This window comes from Giraffa tippelskirchi, chromosome 11 (genome assembly GCF_054371585.1).
Source record: "Giraffa tippelskirchi isolate mGirTip1 chromosome 11, T2T-mGirTip1v1.2.pri, whole genome shotgun sequence".
NCBI lineage: Eukaryota > Metazoa > Chordata > Mammalia > Artiodactyla > Giraffidae > Giraffa > Giraffa tippelskirchi.
Window position 1 is genome coordinate 119,129,070 of NC_137285.1, and position 21,746 is coordinate 119,150,815.

The window sequence follows — 21,746 nt, forward strand, 5'->3', positions numbered from 1 at the left end:
AAGGTAGGTTCATTCAAGCAGATGTTTTTCTAGGGTTTAAATAGGGCTGCACACCCAGAGTTCTGACTGCAGATCTGTCTTAAGTAATAATAATTTGTAAAGCACTTTAGGGTTTTTATAATACTTTCAAATGCATTATTTTACTTAAAAATGTGACACAATATTGTCACCAAGGCAGTATATGGCAGGGGTGTGGTTGGGGAGAGCCACGTCCTAGAGAGTCAGTCCTTCCAATAGTCATGCCATCTGTGGCTGCTCCCAGAGGACTTGCATGGCTCACATCATGGCCAGGACCAAACTTTGGGGTAATCTATTGAAACTGAATAGAACCCTGTGGAGCTCCTGGGCTCAAAAGCATTTCTGTGTCCCCTTTTTCTAGGGAATAGACTCCAGCCTCCATGACCTTCCCTGAGTTCCAAAGAGCAAAGGCAACAGTTGCTAAACAGGGAAGAGGGAGGCAAGTCAAGAAACAATCTTGCAGCCTTGGGGCAGGGTCTTGGTTGACTTCAAGAGATACATATAATAGTATCTTTGAGCTCTCCTGAAGAACTAAAATCCCCAACAAATGGAAGCTGCTGAGTTCATTTCAGTTCAGTCACTCAGTCCTGTCCGACTCTTTGCGACCCCATGGTCTGCAGCATGCCAGGCCTCCCTGTCCATCACCAACTCCCGGAGTTTACTCAAACTCATCTACATTGAGTTGGTGATGCCATCCAACCATCTTGTCCTCTGTCATCCCCTTCTCCTCCCACCTTCAATCTTTCCCAGCATCAGGGTCTTTTCCAATGAGTCAGCTCTTTGCCTCAGGTGGCCAAAGTATTGGAGTTTCAGCTTCAACATCAGTCCTTCCAATGAATATTCAGGACTGATCTCCTTTAGGATGGACTGGTTGGATCTCCTTGCAGTCCAAGGGACTCTCAAGAGTCTTCTCCAACACCACAGTTCAAAAGCATCAATTCTTCAGCACTCAGCTTTCTTTATAGTCCAACTCTCACATCCATACATGACCACTGGAAAAACCATAGCCTTGACTAGACAGACCTTTGTTGGCAAAGTAATATCTCTGCTTTTTAACATGCGGTCTAGGTTGATCAGGTTGGAAGATGTTAGCATTCTTCATTCAAGAGAAGGTCACAGTTTGACAACCTTGAGAAGCTCATCAAGAGACCACCTGAGGCTGTATTAAAGGAGGGCAGGCCCTGCACACACCTTGATTCTTATCAGCTACCGCCCTAGAACCACCAAATCCTCCCAGGTTAGGACTACAGTTTTTTAGGGCACCAGTCAGTTGTGTCCCCTTTGCCTGGCAAACCAATAAAGCTATTCTTTTCTACTTCACCCAAAACTCTGTCTCTGAGATTTAATTCTACACTGGTACACAGAGGCTGACTTTTCAGCATCATTATGGAAGTCTCTCAGCCAACAGTTTCCACCATGTCCCATTACTGACCTGCTTTACCAGACTAGGGGATTGTTTCCCTATGGCCTCTGGGTCAGCTTCATCCTGGTTGGCCTGGGTTATAGAGATCAAATCCCTAGGAAAGGTAGAGAAGCCTGGGACAGCTGGGAAGCTTAGAATAAGTTTCAAATATCTCAACATGGCACTCAAGGTCCTTTGTCTGCATTGCAGGAGCAGCTAACAGAAGGATCCCCTTCCATGCTGAACTTTGAGGGCTATGAGCTGTGGTGTGGAAGAGAGAGGGGTGGGCTGCCTTGCTTACCAGGACCTATCTCTGCCAAGGCTCAGTATACCTTTTCTCAGTTTCACCAGCTGAATCTGTCTCATGTGAATGCTCTACTCTTCCCACAAGCTCTGTGATGACAGATGATGAACGAACAAGGATTTAGGACTATACGTGATCACAGATACCTTTAATGGGAAAGGGGTGGTCCCATGGGCCATGAGAGAAGCTCAGAAACTGTTCCCTATTGAGGAACAAGTCCAAAAGCTTGAAAAATTAATAAATTCCTACAAATACATGTAATATGCTTGGTACTGTGATTAGGTGCTTCTTTGCTTATCTAGATCTTATAGTTCATGTAAGTGGTAGATATTTTATCTCTATCTTCCAACTAAAAAAAACAAAGGTTTGAATAAGTAACCTGATAGATCACCCAATTAAGGGAGCCTCTGAGCTCAATCTGAGCTGGAAGGCAGGGCCAGCTAGGACACTCCTAGCCAGGACACCCCCCGCCAGCCCAAGGGACATGGTAGATGGGCGTGTGCACATGGTGGGAAGGGGTGGAGAATGGGTGAGCCTGGGTATGCCTAGAGAGGGCGAGATGAGGGCAATGGACTCCTTGGGGTGTATTAGCAGGGTGATAAGATATCTGCCCTGACTAGGAAGCTCCAAGCCTGCCCATTCCTCTTGGAGGAAAGTCAGCAGACTTCCAGCCAGCTATGAGGGACTGTGGCTAAGAACAAGGCACAATCCATGTCTCATCAGTGATAAAATATTCATTTAAAATATAGCAGAAATGGGACTTTCCTGGTGGTCCACTGGTTAAGCTCCACACTCTCGATGCAGGGGGCCAGGGTTCGATCCCTGATCAGGGAACTAGATCCCACATGCCATAGCTAAACCTGTCTGCCACAACTAAGACCTGGCACAGCCAAATAAATATTTTTTTAAATAATATAATATAGCAATAATTAATACAAACATTCTTCTTCCTCTTTCTACTCCTCTTTTCTAATATAGAATCCTTGAAGAAATAGCAAAACAAGAGAGTGCTAGATGGTTTTAATCATGGAAACACAGTTCTGGGGAAGAAAGCACAGAATTTTCCTCTGTGTGCTTCCTTCAGCTTTCTCCTGTCCCTTGTAGCTGGAACCTGGGCCCGGGAGTCAGAGATCTCAGTGGTCTGGACTCCATTTGGTTCTCTATGTGACTCCCTAAAAGCGGCTTGGTCAATCTACCTTTAGCTTTTCCACCTGTAAAATGAGAGGTTTAGCCTGAATGTTGTACAGTTTATTCAGGTGAATATTATATAATTTTTTTTTTATAAAATCCTCTTCTTTTGGAATTTGGGAAGAATATACTTCCAATGTTTGAGTAGCAGGGGAAGTTAAAACTCCTTGCTGTGCCTCTCTTAGAAGAGATGATTAACAGAAGTAAAAGGTTGAGGAAGGATAGGAAATAAATTGAAAACCTTTGAGTCCAGCCAAGATGCAAATTATTTAACAGAGATACTGACATTTTGCAAACCAGAGAATGAGAATCTGTGGTTTACCCCTCAGGCAGAGTTGTAGACAAGCAATTAGGGTAGAATTTGGCCCAAGGCCTCAGAGTGAATTCATTTATAAATATCACTTATTTGAATGTTCTTAATATTTTTCCCCTTATTTAATAGTAATACTCTCCAGACTTGGTGAGACTTTTCCCTCCGTAAGGGAGTGACTCAATCAGAGTTATATTTTAAAAACAGTGATGTGGGACTTTCTGGTGTTCCAGGAGCTAAGACTTGCTACTCCTAATGCAGGGGGCCGGGGTTTGATCCCTGGTCAGGGAACTAGATTCCACATGCTATAACTAAAGATGACACATGCCACAGCAAAGACCTGGCACAGCCAAATAAATATTTAAAAATAAAAAATAAAAACTGTGCTGGTTATTAGTAGAGAATTAACTGGGGGTAGAGGTGGAGGAGAGGGGATACAGGGAGACAGGTGGAGAGTCTATAAGCATAATCCAGGTGAGAAAAATCTAAATAGTGATGGGAGTGAAAAAATGGGCACAGATTCAAGAAATAGAAAAAGAGAGGTCAGGTAACTGATTAGTTTGTGGGAACTGAGTGATAAGCCAGACTCCAGGTTGTGAGACAGAAGGGAAGGGGACAGGGCACAACCTTTAAAAGAATGACATTGAGGATATGACAAAAACTGATTAGAACTGACCAGGCCCAAGATGGCATAAGATTTGACTTCCACTAGGCCTTGACCCTCATTATACACTCATTGTAATACATCAGCAAGCTAAATGGCACACCCACCTGTGCCATGACAGTGCTGAGGTCAACCAATAAAAGGTAAAATTTTGACTTCTTGGGACTTCCCTGGTGGTCCAGTGGTTAAGAATTTGCCTGCCAATATCTGGGAAGATTCCACATACTGCAGAACCTGCTCTCTAAAGCCCACGAATCACAATTACTGATCCTATGTGCTGCAACTACTGAAGCCCACGTGCTTAGAGCCTGAGGTTTGCAACAAGAGAAGCCACTGCAATGAGAAACCCATGTACCACAATGAAGAGAGGTCCCCACTCACCACAACTAGAGAAAGCCCTCACACAGCAAGCAAGACCTAGTGCAACCAAAAATAAATAAATCTGGACTCCTTCAACCACCTGAATTGTATTATTGTTAATAAACATTTGTTAGTACCTAGAAAGTGACAGTTACATGAGGATGTCAAAAATGACAGCTCTCAGATGAGTAGTCAATTATAAAACTTCAAGTTGTTTAGTGTGTCCTGGAAATTAGTGGCAGTTATGCTTTTTCCTATATATATATATATATAAAACTTAAAATTTTTATTTTGTATTGGGGTATAGCTGATTAACAATGTTAATGATGTGATAGTTTTGGTAAGCAGTGAAGGGACTCACCCATACATATACATTTATTCATTCCCCTTGAAGCTCCCCTACCATCCAGGCAGCCACATAACACTAAGTAGAGTTCCCCGTGCTCTACAGTGGGTCCTTGTTGGTTATCCATTTTAAATATAGCAGTGTGTACATGTTCATCCCAAACTCCCTAACTATCCCTTCCCCGCATCCATTCCCCCAGCAACCGTACGTTCATTCTCTGTGAGTCTGTTTCCCACAGAATACATTTCTGATATGTCAGCATAGCATCCAGGGTCCCTCATCTGACCTCTTTTGTCACTTCCCCACCACACTCGACTAATTAGTCATCACCAAGCTTGCCCTGGCCTCTCACAAGTTTGAGACTTTGCCTCTACTTTTCCTTAGCTCATCTTCGCTAACTTGGGATGCATCGTCTTGTCCTTTTAAACAATATCTGTGACTCTTGCAGAGCAGCTACTTGCTGTTTCTTGTGTGTCCAAAGCATTCTGTGCAGTCCTCTTCCAGGGCAATTCTGGGGCTGAATTGGAATTGTCTCCTCACTGTTTCCTTGCAAGCATTTTAGGCAGAAGCTATGCTTTATTTGTCTTTTTATCCACAGGGCCTGGGACATGGTACATATCTCACTCACTATTGAAATTCTTATTGCTTACTGTCCAAACTCAGGAATCAGTTAGATTCAGATAATGTAGTATTAGTCAGGTGCTACCCCAATGCATGCTAGGCCAACTTAGAAATCAAGTAGATTCAGATAACAAGAGGTACATGTGGACAATAGCAAGTGCTATTTCACTGTCTAGAAAGCCTGACTAGATGGAAGGCAGGAGGGCAGGAGGACCAGCTTATATGGAATGGTACTCAGTGAGCCACGGGAAGATCTGGCTCTGCAGAAGGGCTGTGAATCCAGGGTGAGTGCTTAAACAGAGCCTGGCGTACAATACATGCTCTATGTATTTTGATGAGTTTCACAGAACTCTTTAGCAAAACCACATGCTAAGTCCCTTCAGCCATGTCTTACTGTTTGCGACCTTGTGGACTATAGCCCATCGGGCTCCTCTGTCCATGGGATTTTTCAGGCAAGAATACTGCAGTGGGTTGCCATTTCTTCATCTAGGAAATCTTCCTGTCCCAAGGATTGAACCTGTCTGTGTCTCTTATGTCTCCTGCATTGGCAGGCAGGTTCTTTACCTCTAGCGCCACCTGGGAAGCCTAGCAAAACCACATTAAAGGTTTATCTAGGTTCCCAACTCTAAAAGTATTTCATGACACCCAGTACAGAGCCCTGCCAGCTTCCCTTTATTGGTGATTAGCCATCGAGTCTGAGAAAGAAAACAGAGGGTGCATGGCTGTTGGTTTGTATGGCTCTGTGCTGCTCGACAGCATGGAGTGTGAGGAAGCTGGGAAGACCTGTGAGCAGGAGTGAGTTCACAGCTTCCACTGTGAGTCTCTACAGCTGGAGTTCAACACAGCCAACCTCCTTCACATGTGTCCTTTCAGAAGAGGCCAGCTTTCCATAACCTCCTTACCTTAGCTGGTTTTCTTCTGTAGTATTTAACTTCTGACATATTGTAAATTTTCATGCTAACATATTTATTGTTTGACTCCCCTCATAGAATATTAACTCTATGAGGGCAGGGCTTTTTGTCTAATATGCTATGTTCACTGCTAGATATCCTGTCCTAGATTAGCATCTGGCACATACTACAATTTCTCTATTTTAACTGTGAATATGTTAAATATCAAGAGATGTTAACATATATCAGCAAAAACTCTCTAGGGTCCTGAATAATTTTTTTTTAAATGTAATGAGTTTCTGAGATAAAAGTTTGAAAACTGTTGTCCTAGAGGATCCAGGCTGGTTAACACTCATGCACAAGTGAAGCATGGAACTGGGCAGTCCTCCAGGGAATTTCTGATCAAGCAGCCTCTGTTTTGCATTAGTTATCTAACTGTTGCAACATCTTAAGCATTTCAAGTTTATAATTATGAACTTTTTGCTTTTATTTTAATTTTTATTTAAAGACTAAGCTGGGTTTTGGTTTCTGCATAGTGGGTTATTTTTTTTTTTCCTTTAATATTCTTACTTAAACTGAAAAGGATGAAAATGTTCTCAATGTCGAGGTGTGATACTGCCATTCTCCCATTTATCTAGCTAGAAAACAGAATCATTTTGACATTTTGCCATGAATTCTTCCTATGCAATCAGTCCATACTGACGCTGTTCTATCCTTTCTCAAAGTGTGCTGTTGTAGCACTTGCTTACCTCATCCTAAACTTTGCAGCAGCCCTCTGACAGGTTCTTCAGTCTCCCCTCAGTCACATTAATGCTCCATCCATTGCCTTCATAGAGACATTTGCATACTTAAAAACTCATCTTGATGACTGCCTCTTTCCAATAGCAGCAAGACCAAAAGTCTCATACAGATGTTATTAGAAGTTCTGCTGGAAGGATGGGCTCCAGAGCCAGACGTGAACTTGCTTTGGCCAAAAAAACTTGATGAAAGCAACCAGCTCTTGGTATGCTTGTGCTCTCTCCCTTAGACATCTTCCTCAACCATGAAAACAAGCCCAGGTTTGCCTCCAAAAGATGAGATGTCACGTGGAGAAGAACCAAGCCACTGTAGCTGAGGCCGTCCTTAGCTGGTCATCCACTGGGGAACATGCCACTAACTGTGGATGTACTAGGGAGTCTGCTGAGAACAGCTGAGACTGGCCCAGGCTAACAGAACTGCCCAGCTGCCCTGTGGACTCCTGGGAAATAATCAATGATTGTTTTAATCCACTAAATTTCAAAGTGGTTTGTCATATAGCACTGTTGTGGCAGATACCTGGTGCAGGGGTCAGGGTATGGGAACTGTGGGCAGATAGGGAAACTGAGATGAATCTAGGGGGTGGTGCTTACTCTTCAACATAGCAGGAAACTGAGTCACAGTTTCATCATCTGAATAGAAGTCATAGTAGTATCTACCTAGCTGAGTTGTCATGGGTATTGGACAACATACCAGACAAAAGAGGCTTAATGGAATCCCTGGTAAATAGTTGCTTCCACTTTCCAATAAACTGCTCCTCAATGTCAGAAAATACTGACCCATACTCTGTGCCAGGTACTGTGTTAGACTTGAGGAAAGAGCATGAACAGTGTAGAGACGCATGGAGTATACTTTAGTATACTACATGAAAGTAAGCTTTCAGAATAGCAGGTTCAACAAAGCATAGAGAATCAGGTAGATGGGGCTAGACAGTACTGGGACAAGACTAAGCTGAAAATGTTCAAAGCTGCTGTGTTCAAAACTTATGGTTACCAAAGGGGGAAGGGAGGGAGAGATAAATTAGGAATTTGGGATTAATAGATATGACAGTAATATATGTATTAAATAAAAAACAAGGATTTACTCTACAGCACAGGGAATTATATTCTATATCTTATAATAACCTATAATGAAAAAGAATATAGACATATAACCAAAGTTTTATATGTATAAAATTGAATCACTTTGCTGTACACCTGAAACACTGTGAATCACCTATACTTCAATAAAAAAAAAATAATTTTTTAAAAAAACTAAAAAAAAGGTGCTGTGTTCAACTGTTGGCTTGTTATCTACTTTTATAAAACAGTAAATATAACAGATACAGTATATACTATGTCCATAGTTTTTATTTAATCAGCAGATATTACTTTCAGAGAGAATAACAAAACAAATTATTTGAAGAAAGTTAGATCAGGGTCGGTTGTAAAGGACTTAATGTTATTTTATGGGGTTTGCTTTACCCTGTAGGTTGTAGTTGCCTTGAAAGATGATAAAGCAATGATAACCCTGGTAGCAATGCAAGATGAAAACATGGAACAGGAAGATCAGTTAGGAGTCTTGTGCAATAATCAGGACTAGAGATGATGAGAGAGCAGGGTAGAGGGAAAGAATAAAGTTGAGAGATATTCAGAAGGAAGAATCTATTGGATATGGTGACTTATCAGATGAGGCCCAAAGGAATGCACCTGAGATTTCCACCACAGGAGTGTGTGCTGGGCCTCCTCTGTTAACTGAGCAAACAGGGGGAAAGCAAAGGAATTTCATTGTTTAAAAATAAGTGAAGAAAAGGCAGGGAATTAAAAACCAAGGGTTAGAGGGAGAGGGGAATTGACCCTTATTGGCCAGGATTTGAAAGAATGATTTAAAACAATTTGTTTATGAGTAGGAATCATCAAATAAAGACCAAGAGGTGTGACATGGTGTTCATGCATGTCCCACAATAATAAGGCCCCTGGGTGCAGGCATTTAGTTTCAGAGCAGAGAGCTTCTACCTGAGGACCTCTGTGACAGCCCTGGAGATGGCCTGCCTGGCCCCAGTCTCTCCCTCTTATGAGCACCCAAACTCCCCTACTACCAGTCCATTCTGAACACTGGGGCCAGAATGATCTTCCAAAAACACCTACCTGAGCCAGGACACTCCCATGCTTACATAGGAGTAAGCAAAACAGCACAGTGGGAATGGTTAGTATATGTAGGAGTCAGCTTGTCTTGGTTTGAATCCTCCTCTGGGATTAGCTCCTCACAGTTCACACATGATTTATTCACGCAGTGCCCTGATTTCCATATGTATAAAATGGGGACTAATTCTAATACTTATCACATAGGTTTATTGTGAGAATTACCTGATGTAATCCAATAAGAACCCTTTAAATACTTAAAGATTACAAGGTACATCACAAGCACTCAATAACTATTAACTACTGTTATTCATCATATTTTCATCCTCCACAGCTAGAAGGTGAAGAGGCTCAGCACAAAGGAGTTTAGCTTTTGTCTGTTTCTTTCATCTCCTCTCTACCACTTCCCTCTACACCAGACGTCTGCAGAACCCTAAGCCCGATTAGGCCTTTGCACCTCCATATGCTGGTCATTTGCTTGAAGTGCCCTCTATTCTTTTCTCCATTTAATCAGTTCTTTTCCAACATTAAAACTCAGCTTGAGACTTCTCTGATGGTCCAGTGGTTAAGAATCTGCCTTGCAATGCAGGGGATGCAAGTTCAATCCCTGGTCAAGGAATTAAGATCCCACATGCCACAGAGCAACCAAGCCCTCGCCCTGCGACTGCTGTGTCCACACACTAATGCCTGCCCCTGTGCTTCTGTGACACCCTCCATCAGAGCAGCCATCACTCCATCTGTTATTCTGGGTTTAGATGGTTTCCCCATTTGGCTCCTCTTGAGGACAAGAATGTTATCCTAGTCAAAGTTCCATCTCAAATGCCTGGCATAATGCCAACGTATTTCTGGAATTCAGTTAGACTTCTGTTGAGTGAATGAATAAATGAATGAGTCATAGAGAGAATGAATAGGGAGGTTCACTCCAACTGGATCCAAAAGCCATCAGATAAAACAACTTAAGGGGGGATTCCCTGGTGGTCTAGTGGCTAAGACTCTATGCTTCCAATGTGAGATCAAACCCAGGTTCGACCCCTAGTCAGGGAACTAAGATCCCATGTGCTGCAACCAAGAGTTTGCATGCCGAAACTAAGTAAACCTGCATGTCCCAACGAAGACTGAAGATGCCGTGTGCTGCAACTAAGACCCGGCACAGCCAAATAAATAATAAATAACTATTTAAAAAAAAAACAATTTTGGGACCTTCTATTAATACCTATGTGATGGTCCTAGTGGTATCCTCATAGATCGCAGGCCTTCCATTTGGATACACAAGAAGTACATTGGCCTTTTTGAATGCAGCACAGCGACCTATGGTACTCTCCAGTAGGCAGCATAGAATAAGCTGGACCTACACTTTTGGTATTGCTGCCCTGTGAATGCAGCTTCTGTGTGTGTGTATGTGTGTGCAAATACACATAAACACAAACACAAGTACTCTCATACTCTGTTATGCTTACACCTGTGTATACTCCTTTGTGGGAAATATTCTTCTCTGTTACAATTTAAGAGCTATACATCTCTTAACGTTTTGTTCCACTCATCACAAACTAATGGACCTTGGGAGTTGGCTTACAAATATGTTTTATTTGGCTTCCAGTGGGATTTTTGCTTGTTTGTTTTATTTTGTTTGATTTTTAACGGTTTTGAATGTGAGGCACTCAAATTTATACTACCTGAGTGGATCCCAGAGGCATGTGAATTTGCAGCAATACACTTTCTTCTCTGAAACATGTTCTAACAAAAGATACAAGTTATTTACTTCAGTAGGGAGAGGGTTGCTGGAGGTTATTTGCAAGCATCCTTGCAAATAAAGGAGCTGGACTAAAACAGGAAATAAAATAATGCTATAATGACTTGTTTTGATTGCCTTGAGAATTTTTCTTTACAAGCTGTTTACAAGTTAAAAAGAGGTTAATACTATTCTGATTCACACAAGAATGCAGCTTGTGGAATCTGCCAAAGACTGTTAGTTAGATAAATTCTTAATCTGGGCATCTGAGCCAGTGGTGCTTTGCCATAAGTTGCCAAGTGCAATGCAAAATTTCTTTTTTTACTTATAGCAATTATAGTACCAAAGACTCGGAGTGACTTTAAACTATAAGTTAAATTGTATTCAGGTAACTTTCACTCACTGCATTCTAAATTGTGTGTTAGAAAAAGAGAGAGAGGGAAAAAAAAGAAGAAAGAAAAAGAGGAGAGTCTATATGGGTTCGAGTTAAGATTCTAAGAATTTTACCTTAGCCCCAAACATCACTGGAATTGTGGGCCTCACATGAACATCATTTGAGGATTACTTCTAAATAAAGGCTAAAGACTGGAGGACACCTCTAGAAAAAAATGGCTTAATTACAAAGCAACTCTACCTTATTTATTATCCCTAGCATCCCATTTAGACTAATGGTTGAAATTTCTTAGGAAATCTCCTAAAACAAAATGTTGAACTTTCCAAGAAAGTTATAATATCCTATCTTTCTAAGTTTTTCAAAGACACTCTCTGAGACTGCACGTATGTATGAATAAAACTCTTAATATGACCTCTAGTGACCCTCCCTAGCCCATAATCCCATATTTGGCTACACAAGGGTTCTGACTTGAGTCTTAAGAATTCCAGTGGAAGTTCCAGAGTTGGCACAGTTCCAGCGGCCAAGGTTAGAAGACAGGAAGATGTGGGAAGAAGGTGGGTAGAGGAAACAGTACCAGCTGGGATGCACAGAATTCTAAGGTTCATGCCCTACAAACTTCCTTCCCTTGAGTGAGGGCAGCACCTGTGGATAGGACAGTTCTGCTAGGTTACATTACAAGACAAAACTAAGGAAATTCTGTAGATGTAATTAAGGTCCCAGGGACTTCCCTGGTGGTGCTGTGGTTAAGAATCCGCCTTTCATTGCAGAGGATGTGGATTTCATTCCTGGTCAGACAACTAAAATCCCACGTGTCTGAGGGCAACCATGCCTGCACACTGCAACTAGAGAACCTGTGTGCCACAAACTGCAGAGCCCAGGCACTGTAACTACTGAGCCCACATGCTCTAGAGCCCATGTTCCGCATCAGAAGCCTATGCGCTGCAACTGGAGAAAAAGCCCAAGTGCCACAATGAAGACTCAGTGCAGCAAAAAAAATATTAAAGGTCCCACATCAGTTGACTTTGAGTTAATCAAAAGGAAGATGATTATAGGTGGGCTTGACCTAAGTCAGATGAAAAACAGGGACTGAGCACTTCCCAAAGAGAAGCACTCTCCTCTCAGCCTTGAAGGAGCAACAACCACATTCTGGGCTGCCTGTGGAGAGGCATGGCTTCTCGAAGCTGAGGACCTCCATCCTACAACCACAGGAAGGTAAAGTCTGTCAACAGCAATGAGCTTGGAAGAGGGCCCCAAGACCAAGGTGAGAATGTAGCCCAGCTAACACCTTGACTGTACCCACGAGAGACTGTTGAGCGAAATGTCCAGATAAGCTGTACCTGGACTCCTGAATCCACAGAAACTCTAAGATAGTAAATTTATACTATTTTAGACTGCTAAAGCTGTGGTAATTTGTTACACAGTATTAGCATAACTAACATAAGCAAAGCTACTAAGAGAAACGGCCCAAGCAATGGGGGAGGGGACAATATGTAAAACACAAACAGTGCATGGAAGGGGAATACCCTGGCATCCCAAAGTCCATCCCTGGGCACAGAACCTCTGCAAACAATAGGTCAGAGCACTAACCACACAGCTGTGACTGTTTACATCTTTCCCTAAACCAAGCTCTGAGGGGCGCCATTATCAGCGTCTCTTCCATAGACAATTTTTACAGACTTCTCAGCAAGTCCTGACCCTGGATCTATGAGTACAGGAATGAAGACATCAGATATGTTCACAGTCTGGTTGAAGTGTCAAATACACACAGATGTGTGTAGTGAGTGTTAGTGCTGCCTCAGAAGACTGAATGAGGTGCTCTGGGAGCACTAGGGGCCAACCCGTCTGGTGGGGGCCCCAGAAATGTTCATGGAGAATCCACAGCAATTTTGAGTCATAAAGGGTGGGCAGAAATTATTATATATGTTAGAGTGGCTTCCCCACCAGGGCTTCCCTGGGGCCTCAGACAGTAAAGAATCTGCCAGCACTGCAGGAGACCCAGGTTCGATCCCTGAGTCGAGGAAATTCCCTGGAGAAGGGAATGGTTACCCTATATATATATGCACAAAAATTGCTACTGCATGTGGGTGAATTATGGGGAAAGAAGAAGGACGTCAGCTCGGGCCACTTTGTGATGGGCCTTTCCCATCTAAAATGCTGAAATTTGAGTGGATTTTTTTGTTGCTGTTGATAATTGATGACAAACAACAAAAACAGCCTACACCAAGGAGTGAGAGCATCTGTGTGTGTTGTGGGAAGATGTACGCGACAGCAGACGGCAGCAGGAGGCAAGACCAGAGCAAGAGAAGTGGTGAGAAAGCCAGCGCAGGATACAGGTGTGTTTCTGCTTGCTCCTTTGTCCCTGCTATGAGCACAGGGCCCACCCAAGAGTCGGGGGCAAAAAGTGCGTATTGAATCATAAACCGACAGATCACCAAAAGAGGGCTCCCGAGGCAACAGGCATGGAAGCAGCAATTCCTAAAAAGTTGAAAGAGTTTTCACTCACCATGGAGCTGGGAGAGGGAATATTTTAGGCATCTAGGATGTGAGGGATGAGACAGAGGATAAGGGTTGTAAAAAAGTCCAGACTCAGGACCTCTGTTGAGCTCTAGCTGGAGTAGAAAGGGGCCACCTCAAGGCCTGAGGGGTTTAGAGTGTCTCAGGGATCCAATCCAGCACCACGGTTCAGGCTTGGGGTCCTCCCTGACCCTCGGCATGAAAGTTCAGGCACATTCTAGCTCAGGCTACATTAACAGCCAATCCTCCCTCCTGGTCAGCTTTTTAGGGAGTTGCTCATTTTCCACTGGCTCATCCTTACCCTTTTGCCTAATCCCTCCACCCATGTTTACTCTCAGCTGTTCCTTCTCAGGGTATTCCCAGATGGTGCTAGTGGTAAAGAACCGTCTGCCAATGCAGGAGGTTTAAGAGATGCAGGTTTCATCCCTGAGCTGGGGAGATCCCCTGGAGGAGGAAATGGCAACCCACTCCAGTATTCTTGCCTGGAGAATCTCATGGACAGAGGAGCCTGGAGGGGTAGAGTCCACAGAGTCACAAAGAGGTGGAGATGACTGAAGTGACTCAGCATGCACACACGCTTCCTCTCAGAAGGAGGAGGTTCATCTCAAGACAAGGCTGAAAAGGACCACTCACTTGACCAGTTTGACCAAGTGCTTCTTATTATAGATAAGGCACTCTCCTCTCTGTCTTCTGACTCACAGATAAGATGTTCTTTTTTCTATCAAAACCTAATAACTCCTCTGCCCATGTTAACAATCCCTCTGTCCATTCATTCATTTGTTCACTTAGTTACTCACTGACAAATATTTATTGAACATAGACATTATTCTAGGCACTGGGACTCAGCACTGAACACGAAATGCAGGATCCAGGCTCTTATATGAGATGGGGAGGCATAAAATGAACAGCAAGCAAATAAATGAACTAGAAGACCTCAGAGTAAAAAGTGCTCCAGGAAAAAAACCCAAAAAACAGTGAAGTAGTAAGCGCTCCAAAATGTCTCCTGGGTTTCCTATCTCAACATATTTCAGACCAACCACCCAATGGCCTAAGCCCCAAACCTAGGAAGCAACTTGGACTTACCCTTCTCACTTATTTTTCACATTCAATTATCAGTTACAAAGCCATGCGTATGCCGACTTACAATGACTCTCAAATCCATCTGTCCTTCTCCACCTCACTGACACTTCATGCAGAGACTATCACTTGTTGTCCATTTACTGCAGCATTTCCCTGATTAGTGTCCTCTCTCTATTTTGCCCTGTTCCTGCCTCTCATGGCTCTGCTTAAAATTGCTCAATAGTGGAGGGAGGCCTAAGAGGGAGGGGATATATATACATACACACACATATGTATATATACACATACATATAGGACAGAAATGGTATGGACCTAATGGAAGCAGAAGATATTAAGAAGAGGTGGCAAGAATACACAGAAGAACTATACAAAAAGGATCTTCAAGACCCAGATAATCATGATGGTATGACCACTCACCTAGAGCCAGACATCCTGGAATGCAAAGTCAAGTGGGCCTTAGGAAGCATCACTATAAACAAAGCTAGTGGAGGTGATGGAATTCCAGTTGAGCTATTTCAAATCCTAAAAGATGATGCTATGAAAGTGCTGCACTCAATATGCAAGCAAATTTGGAAAACTCAGCAGTGGCCACAGGACTGGAAAAGGTCAGTTTTCGTTCCAATCTCAAAGAAAGACAATGCCAAAGAATGCTCCAACTACCACACAATTGCACTCATCTCACATGCTAGTAAAGTAACGCTCAAAATTCTCCAAGCCAGGCTTCAACAGTATGTGAACTGTAAACTTCCAGATGTTCAAGCTGGTTTTAGAAAAAGCAGAGGAACCAGAGATCAAATTGCCAACATTTGCTGGATCATCGAAAAAGCAAGTGAGTTCCAGAAAAACATCTACTTTTGCTTTATTGACTATGCCAAAGCCTTTGACTGTGTGGATCACAATAAACTGTGGAAAATTCTGAAAGAGATGGGAATACCAGACCATCTGACTTGTCTCTTGAGAACTCTGTGTGCAGGTCAGGAATCAACAGTTAGAACTGGACGTGGAACAAAAGGAGTATGTCAAGGCTGTATATTGTCACCCTGCTTATTTAACTTATATTCAGAGCACATCATGAGAAATGCTAGGCTGTAGGAAGCACAAGCTGGAATCAAGATTGCTGGAAGAAATATCAATAACCTCAGATATGCAGATGACACCACTCTTATGGCAGAAAGTGAAGAAGAACTAAAGAGCCTCTTGATGAAAGTAAAAGAGCAGAGTGAAAAAGTTGGCTTAAAGCTCAACATTCAGAAAACTAAGATCATGGCATCTGGTCCCATCACTTCATGGCAAATAGATGGGGAAACAGTGGAAACAGTGACAGACTTTATTTTTGGGGGCTCCAAAATCACTGCAGTTGGTGACTGCAGCCATGAAATTAAAAGATGCTTACTCCTTGGAAGAAAAGTTATGACCAATCTAGTCAGCATAATAAAAAGCAGAGACATTACTTTGCCAACAAAGGTTCGTCTAGTCAAGGCTATGGTTTTTCCAGTAGTCAGTATGGATGTGAGTATGTCAGTAGCCAGTATGGATGTAAGAGTTGGACTATAAAGAAAGCTGAGTGCTGAAGAATTGATGCTTTTGAACTGTGGTGTTGGAGAAGACTCTTGAGAGTCCCTTGGACTGCAAGGAGATCCAACCAGTCCATCCTAAAGGAGATCAGTCCTGGGTGTTCATTGGAAGGACTGATGTTGAAGCTGAAACCCCAATACTTTGGCCACCTGATGCGAAGAACTGACTCATTTGAAAAGACCCTGATGCTGGGAAACATTGAAGGCAGGAGGAGAAGGAGATGATAGAGGATGAGATGGTTAGATGGCATCACTGACTCAATGGACATGAGTTTGAGTAGACGCCGGGAGTTGGTGATGGACGGGGAGGCCTGGCGTGCTGCAGCAGTCCATGGGGTCACAAAGAGTTGGACATGACTGAGCGACTGAACTGAACTGAACATATAGCTGATTCTCTCATGTTGTACAACAGAAACTAAGACAATGTTGAAAAGCAGTTGTACTCCAATAATAAAATTAAAAAAAAGAAAAAGAAAAGAAAATCTTAAACACCCCTCAAAAATTGTTCAATGGTTTGCAATAGTTTCTTTAGTCAAGTTCAACCCTCTGAACTTAGCAAGCAAGGTCTTTCACTATCTGGATGCTACTGGACCCTTCAGCCTTGCTCCCCAGCACTTTCCTGCCCCACACAGCTTCCACTCAGCCATCCCTGCAGATCTATGTATGGAAGTGCTACTTGCTTTTGATCTGCTGCCACTCTCACTTGACTTGGCTTCTGCTCATCCTTCTCTAACTACTATGTTCAAAACTCAGATCAGAAGTCACCTCATTTTGGAAGACCTTTCTTATAAATGACTGAAGGTGCTTTTACAAGGATTACATGGAAAAGATACATGAAACACTTGGCCTAAAGATAGCATTCAGCTGCTTATATCTTGTTTATCTGATGGAATTTTCTCATATTTTGGGCAGGCATAGTTAGCACATAAAGTTTTCCTATTTTCAATGAAACCATCTCAGAATACAGCCTCTGAGGCAGGGACTTGTCTTCCTCATTGTTTTTAATGAGATGGACTCATGCACAGGAAATTTTCCTTCTCATTTATGTTTTTGTTGCTTGATACTTGTTATTATCATTTGAGCTCCTAATCCTTATTCTTAATGGCCTAGAAGTGATTCTAATGGATCCCAAGATTGGAGACAAATCCCTTGAATATATCACCATCCCAACACCACAAACAATAATAATTCACAGTAGTCCTTGGCCCTGAGGATTGGCTGTTGCCATTTCCAATTTTATCTTGCTTCTTGGCACGCTCTCCCTACTCCCAGTGCACTGAGAGAATCCACCCACCTGCCACTCTCCATGGAAGGGTGGGACCACACACCTCTACCAAACCAAGCCCTTCCTGGGTTGACTTCTGACACCATCACCCTGATCTTCTATGGAGGTTTTAGGAACTCTCTGGAAAAGGGAAAGCTGCTTTCTGAGAATACATTTTCCTTTGGATACCTGTCCCTTGATAAGATTTCTCTCCTAGCACGTGCCCACAAGAACACACATCCAGTTCTTACTTGGTCAGTCTCCCTACCTGTGTGAGGTCTGTGTTCTGAAAGTGCCCAGAGGGGTGGTAAAGATGCAGTTCTCTTACTTGCATTTAGTAGCGTCCGGATCCTTTCCTCTTCCTCAGCTTCTTGGATGAGCTTTTCTGCCAGCATCTTGTCCTCTGACTCTTCACACATGTCAGCTTCCCGCAGGTACTCCAGGTAGTCGATCTCCCGCTGGGCACGCTCCACTCTCAGTGCCAGGTTGTGTACCGCACTCTTGTACTCACTCGTGTAGGTCTGACATCGTCCCAGCATAACGGATATGTTTTTCGAGAACTCTTGGAAATCTTGAATGTATGCTCTTGTTGCTTGGGTACATTTCTCCAGTCCTTGCTTCAGTCAGAAAATAAATTCTCAAATTATTTCCAGTTATTTAAATTGCCCAAGTAATGTCAATATCTCTCATTCATAGAAATAGGCTTTTAAAATACAAACAGCTAAGAGGGGGTGAAATTGAAAAAAATCACCAATAATTCCTTAACTCAAAGGACTATTGACACTTTAATGTACAAATCTTTAGGTTTTCCTATGCATTTAGTCATACACATATAAACATTTTAATGTGATTTTGCTACATGTGTGTTTTATAACATTTTTAATTTGCTGACATATTGTGAACAAATTTCAGTACCAATTAATATATATTTATACCATAATTTTAATAACACAATTCCATTGAATTGATATCCCATTATCTATTCCATTAGAGTCTTTCTAATGAACATTGGGCTTCCCTGGTGGCTCAGATGGTAAAGAATCTGCCTGTAATGTGGGAGACCCAGGTTTGATCCCTGCATTGGGAAGATTCCCTAGAGAAGGAATGGCAACCCACTCCAGTATTCTTGCCTGGAGAATCCCATGGATAGAGGGGCCTGGTGAGCTAGAGTCCATGGGGTCACAAAGAGTCAGACATGACTGGGCGACTGACATACACATAAACATAATGGACATTTATGTAGTTTTCAATGATCCGCCACTCAAACAATGGTGAAGAAAATCTTTGTCTTTACATGTTTGTACTTCTCAGATTATTTTCTTAGGATACATTTCCAGATATAAGCTCCACCTCTAGCACCTGCACAGCACTTGGCACATAGTCACACTTTAATATGAACTTACTGAATAAAAGAATAAGTTAAGGGGTCTTCCCTGGTGGTCCAGTGGTTAGGAGTCTGCCTGCACTTGCAGGGACACAGGTTCAATCCTTGGTCCAGGAAGATTCCACATGCCATGGAGCAACTACGCCTGTGTGCCACAACTACTGAGCCCACGTGGAGCAAGTACTGAGGCCGCTCACCTTGAGCCCGTGCTCCCCAAGGGAAGCCACCACAAGGAGAAGCCCGTGCGTGGCAACGGAAAGTAGTCCCCACTAGCTCCAGCTAGAGAAAAGCCGTGCAAAGCAACAAAGGTCCAGAGCAGCCAAAAATAAATAATTTAAAAAATATATTTTTAGAAAAGGAATAAGTGAATGAAGAATGGAAATGGGATGGGTTTCTGGGTCAGGATGTATACTTAAAGACCATTTGGTGGTTTACCAAAATGCTCTCCACAAAAGCTGTAAAAATACATACTTCAAACAGCAGGATATAAGACGGTTCACTGAAGAATGAAAGAGAGAGAGGTTGAGAGAGAGAAAGGTGTAGGGAGAGACGGTGTGTGAGAGGGAGGGAGAGCCAGACAGAGATAAACAGAGAGGATGAGAGGCGAAGAGAGAGAGGAGAGAGAAATTGTCTAAAATCTATCCTCTTTTATTCTTACCCCACCCCCACCCCACACAAACCCCTGGATGTGGGATCGCATCACTTTGCACGTGTTTGCCTTGGCCCGCAGTGGAGCCACCTGTGACTTGGCGTCCTACTAAGGTCACTACAGTCAGGGTGGGAAGACCTACATAAATCATACCCTGTTCTTTTCAGTCCACCTTCATAGCTATGAAAGTATCCATCTGTACTCAATACCCTTGTCTGCAGGCAGACTCAAGTCTTGTGGAAAGCTTGCAGGGATGAGACTGGCACTGAACCCCAAGGCAGGTCTGTGGTAAATGAAGAGGGACCACAGTTGAGTATAATTCTAGCAAACGTAAGGAAGTGAGACTGGGAAGGTCTCTGAGGAGAGAACCAGCGAGGCAGCAGCAAGAGGCCATTGGCCTGGGAACATTCCATCTGTAGCCCCTAGGCCTCGGTTCACTGAACCTCAGAAACCCAGTGCAGCCTGCTCTGAGGAAGTGTTCTACCCTGACTGTAACCAAATAGTTTGGACTTAAAGAGTTTTCAGGAAAATATAGAAAATAAATATCAGAGATAAGCGTGTCTTTCAGAGAAGGGAAATAATTTATCAAAATTTAACTTGTACAAAAGCAAGGCGGGACATATGAAATAGCTGATGTCAATGCCAGGGTGTGTCAAAGGTTAGGACAGAGGGTTACAATTGCCCCAGGGAGTCTGTCCCTGCTGCAAAAATGTTGGGTTTTGCAAATTTTAATGAAGTGGCAGCTACAACACTTGGGAAAAAGGCCCTGAAACTTCCTCTCTGTTTAATACTGCTGAAACCTGCTCATTTCTAAAACCAAATCCAGTTTAGCAAAAGAAGCACGAGCTTCCCAGTAAGCCAATATCATGACTATTTACAGTGATCTAAAGTCTCACCATTAAAAGATACAAAGAAAACTAAAATGTGCTATCCTCCTGATATAGTAAAACATGAAGAAAACATGACCAAAATGTTTAATTTTCCTATTTTAAAAACTGAGCAATTGAATAATAATATTTTAGACATTTACTACCATGCTAGGCAATGTTCTGAGTAGGAATTAATTTATTAAATCTTCTGAATATTAGTAAGAGGTAAATTCTATTAATGGTCCATTTTACAGATGAGAAAAACTGCCAGATCAGACAACAGAGGAAAGCCCTGCTCAAGAAACCACTAGACAATGAAAAATATTCAGTGTACCCTTAGCAATCTTATCATTCACTATCTGGAAAAACACATCCCAGTAGGTAGGGAAGTGTGGGTAAGATAAAGTGACTTCTGGGAGGCAGGTTCCCTGGGTCAGGGGCATGGATGCCACCTACCTCCAAGACTTGAAAGCGCTGATAGATATAGTGTACCATGGCCGGGTCCTGGGCGCATTGTGGTGGGGGCAGGAAGGCCATGAAGACCAGAGCCCTGAAAATACAAACTCGCCTAAGAGCCTGCATCATCCTGCAAACCACCTAGGGCGGGAATCTCTTCTGCTGCTGCTTCTCGAAGACTCAAGGGTCCAGGTGGTGGTCTCCTGCTTTCTAGCCGCTGCTGAGAAAATCTCCAAAAACAGCCGGACAGCAAAGTCTGCTGGTTACTCCCTCTGATGCGTGATCTCACTTTGCAAGCTGGTGATCAAGTCCAGCTGTTGGCAAGTCCGTCCCCGGAGGCCTTGCAGGCCAACTCGGGGTAGAGAGCTCCCTGGGTCCAGCATCTGCTGCCATCACCTTTGACACAAGGGGACCCTCTGCAGATAGTGGCTGCCCCCTCTTCAGGCATGAGTGAGTATGCATGGGGTGGGGAGGGGGGCAGGGAGGATTTCTCCCCTCTCCCCCACTCTTTCCTTTTTACTTTTGCTTTCCTCCTCCCTAGAGAACTCTGCAGTCCAATCACAGCCCTGACCCCATACACACCACCCCCAACTTCTCAGAGCTGGACTCTCATTTTAGCTTCTGGCCAAAATTCCCGAGATCCTTTTCCCAGAAGTCCTGTTGGGAGACCCCACCCCGCCTCCAGACTCTCTTCGCATTCCTGCAGCTCTTAAAGGCACAGCAAGGAAAAAAAGGAAAGCTCTCTTATACCTCTGTCTTTGAGCAGGCAGGGCACAGGCCCCATTGCCCCTTGGGGAAGAGAGCTGCAATGGGCC

The 21,746-nt window shown here is 43.2% G+C and overlaps 1 protein-coding gene across 1 annotated transcript in view; it reads right to left on the bottom strand.

The window, feature by feature from the left end:
- OLFML1 (olfactomedin like 1) overlaps nt 1–21,506 on the bottom strand; it is a 30,336-nt gene extending 8,830 nt beyond the window's left edge. Inside the window, exons 1-2 of the mRNA XM_081540903.1 lie at nt 20,932–21,506; nt 17,902–18,190 (exon numbers count right to left, since the gene is read on the bottom strand). Of these exons, the coding sequence (XP_081397029.1) occupies nt 17,902–18,190; nt 20,932–21,060 (418 nt within the window). The 5' untranslated portion in view covers nt 21,061–21,506. The remainder of the gene's footprint in view (nt 1–17,901; nt 18,191–20,931) is intronic.
- Between the last annotated feature and the right edge of the window lie 240 nt (nt 21,507–21,746).